The 2,424-nt window shown below is 38.2% G+C and overlaps 1 protein-coding gene across 1 annotated transcript; it reads right to left on the reverse strand.

Annotated features, from left to right (window-relative positions):
* Positions 1 to 1,079: 1,079 nt before the first annotated feature.
* Positions 1,080 to 1,924, reverse strand: LOC131804703 (uncharacterized). Its single transcript, XM_059127775.1, has 2 exons — positions 1,501 to 1,924; positions 1,080 to 1,423 (listed from the first exon to the last, which is right to left on the reverse strand). The coding sequence occupies exons 1-2, from the start codon at positions 1,922 to 1,924 to the stop codon at positions 1,080 to 1,082; spliced, it is 768 nt and encodes a 255-aa protein (XP_058983758.1).
* Between the last annotated feature and the right edge of the window lie 500 nt (positions 1,925 to 2,424).

The raw sequence follows: 2,424 nt of genomic DNA on the forward strand, positions 1-2,424 counted from the left end.
CAAATTGTAGAATTTTGGAATAAAGCTGTATTGTAATCTCGCCCATAATTCGTAGTCCTCCACGTACGAACGAGTGACATTTGCATTAATAGATGTTCAATTGTTGCTACCTCTTCAACATCTTTAGACAGTAGGATTTCTTTATGTATAGCAGCGACAGATATTTTCACAAATTTGGTCTTTTGTGGATTGTGCGCCATTTATAACTAATGATATCTGATATCCAACAGAGCAGTTCACAGGTATATCAAGGCCTATTTAAACATCGGAAATACTTACGTTTCTGTAAAAAATTAAAAAGGTACAGAGACCTAAATCTACTGTGAGTCCAGGCAGAGGTCTTATCCTGTTCTTTCTACACTTTTTCAATCAGAATTTAAACGATTAAAAAAGCGTTAAGTTCGCCGGGCCGAACTTTTTATTTATAACTAGTTTATTGCATTGACTGCAACTAAAATAGAGAAAATTTACAAAACTGCTAAATATAAAATAATAAAATAATTGTGAATTATATTTTTTATATCGAAGCCAATGAGCACATAGACTCGCTTTAACTTTCGGTGCAGTATTCTCACATATCACTTATTTTTGTGCCTTGTACTTTGTCAAGGTTTGTCCTTATTGGAAGTCCCACTTTCCGTCGAAGTATTATTTAAAATACTAAGAGTTTTTAAGGGTTCCAATAGATCTTCACGAGATCTGCAGGAGAGTTTCGAAACATGAGCATCACATTTTAAGTAGATTCGTTGCTTTGATTTGTAACAGTAAAGAATAAATGGCTTACTAAGTTTGTCATTCCATTTTCAGACAGAATTGTTTCTAACATTTGTATGTTTCAATATTTATTCGTTGGAGGGAAAGTGCCACTTTAGGCAAGTTCGTTCGAAGAAATTCGAATGGGACAGAATCAGTTCGCTTTGAGGGTAGATATATCACCAATCTTAGTTAGTAAAAATGCTTCCTTTCGTTTTTAATGTTACTGATTTTATTGAACTCCATCAATTACCAATCGATATTCACACAAGATATTGAACGAAGATATTGTTTTTTTTTTTTTTTTTTTTTTTCAAAATAATGTTCTAGTGGTGCTTTGTTACTTTATGGAAATAAATAAGTTCACATATTAGAACGGAAATGGCCAAAAGTACATTGGAGCAATAGAATAGCCAAATCCACTTGAGGTCGTCCAGCTCTATCGCATCGACACTTTCTTCTGGGGTGCTGAGATCACGAAAGGCGGTAATTTTCAAGCGGACCATAGTATAAAAATTGACACTTATCCAGTATTGCAGCAGACCTGTTTCCCGTAAATGCAGCAGATGCTTATCGAATAACGATTTGTACGGTAAATTAGGACGCAAGGGCACCGCCAGCAACGCTTGCTTGCTCAGACACAGATGTGAGGAGTAATAAATAAAGTCCTCTGAAACAGGCGCTGTTGTTCGTTGAAAACTTCCCATCTTGTGTTGGAGACCGGATAGACGAAGCGCGTGTCCATACTCTCCCTTAGCTTTAGAAAACGATCGTATGGCTCGATGGAAACGAATAGCTCTTTGTACTTGATGTATGTTGGTTTGTCCAAGAATTCCAACTCTTGTGAAGTTATGGCTATTTTAAGGCCAGCCTTGATCATGTCGTCGTACGATCCCACTCGCTTTTCCAACGCCGGGTGTATGAGATTCGATTGCAGGTACGCCTGGTATGTTGTAGATATAATAAGACTTGTGTAACACAACAGAAAACATATGTACTTCATCCATAGGCGTGGCTTCTTGGGCATTACGAATGACTGGCCCAGAAGAACACGTATACTTCTATCATTTACTATAACATTAATGAAAGAGAGATTCACATTGACGGATTCGCTTGTCCCGATGTGGAACAACATGCCGTAGATGATGGCGAGCACCACAATGATAATCATTACGCGCGAATCTATGATATAGGTAAAAATCTGGTTGGCTTTCATACGACGCGGCAATGGAATCATATAACAGAGATCCATCTGCTCTAGAGGATAGGAGTACTGAATTGTGGAATTGTTCTTATAAGGCGTGACAATCGCTGGTATATCGAGAAGACCTTCCGAGGTTCTGTTTAGGAGCGTTTCATAAAACACTGCCCTGCCTACCTCCAGGGGAGGTTGTATCACTAAGTTAGCATTGAATCTCTCGGCAAAGGAAGTTATACAGTTGGCGATGAAACCTTCCAGTTGTAAGGCCCCTTCTGCATTGTAATATAAAATGCTGCGAGGTGGCAATTGATCAGATTCGGTAATTATCTCTAGTCCATTTAAGCTCACTTTTGGTTGGCCAAAAATTTCAGCTATATTTGAAACAAATGTATTTTTGATTCTTTGTGAGCGGTAGGTGTACAACCGGTCCGATTCTATAGAACCACAGACCTGTAGTAGGTGTATTCCAC

The sequence above is a fragment of the Musca domestica genome, unplaced genomic scaffold, assembly GCF_030504385.1.
Source record: "Musca domestica strain aabys unplaced genomic scaffold, Musca_domestica.polishedcontigs.V.1.1 1014, whole genome shotgun sequence".
In the NCBI taxonomy this organism is placed as follows: domain Eukaryota; kingdom Metazoa; phylum Arthropoda; class Insecta; order Diptera; family Muscidae; genus Musca; species Musca domestica.

Coding starts and splice junctions, on each gene's coding strand:
- LOC131804703 (XM_059127775.1), bottom strand. CDS start 1,924: ATGATTATCATTGTGGTGCTCGCCATCATCTACGGCATGTTGTTCCAC. Junction 1,424..1,500: donor TTTTCTAAAGCTAAGGGAGA/GTATGGACACGC, acceptor CGCCTGTTTCAG/AGGACTTTATTTATTACTCC.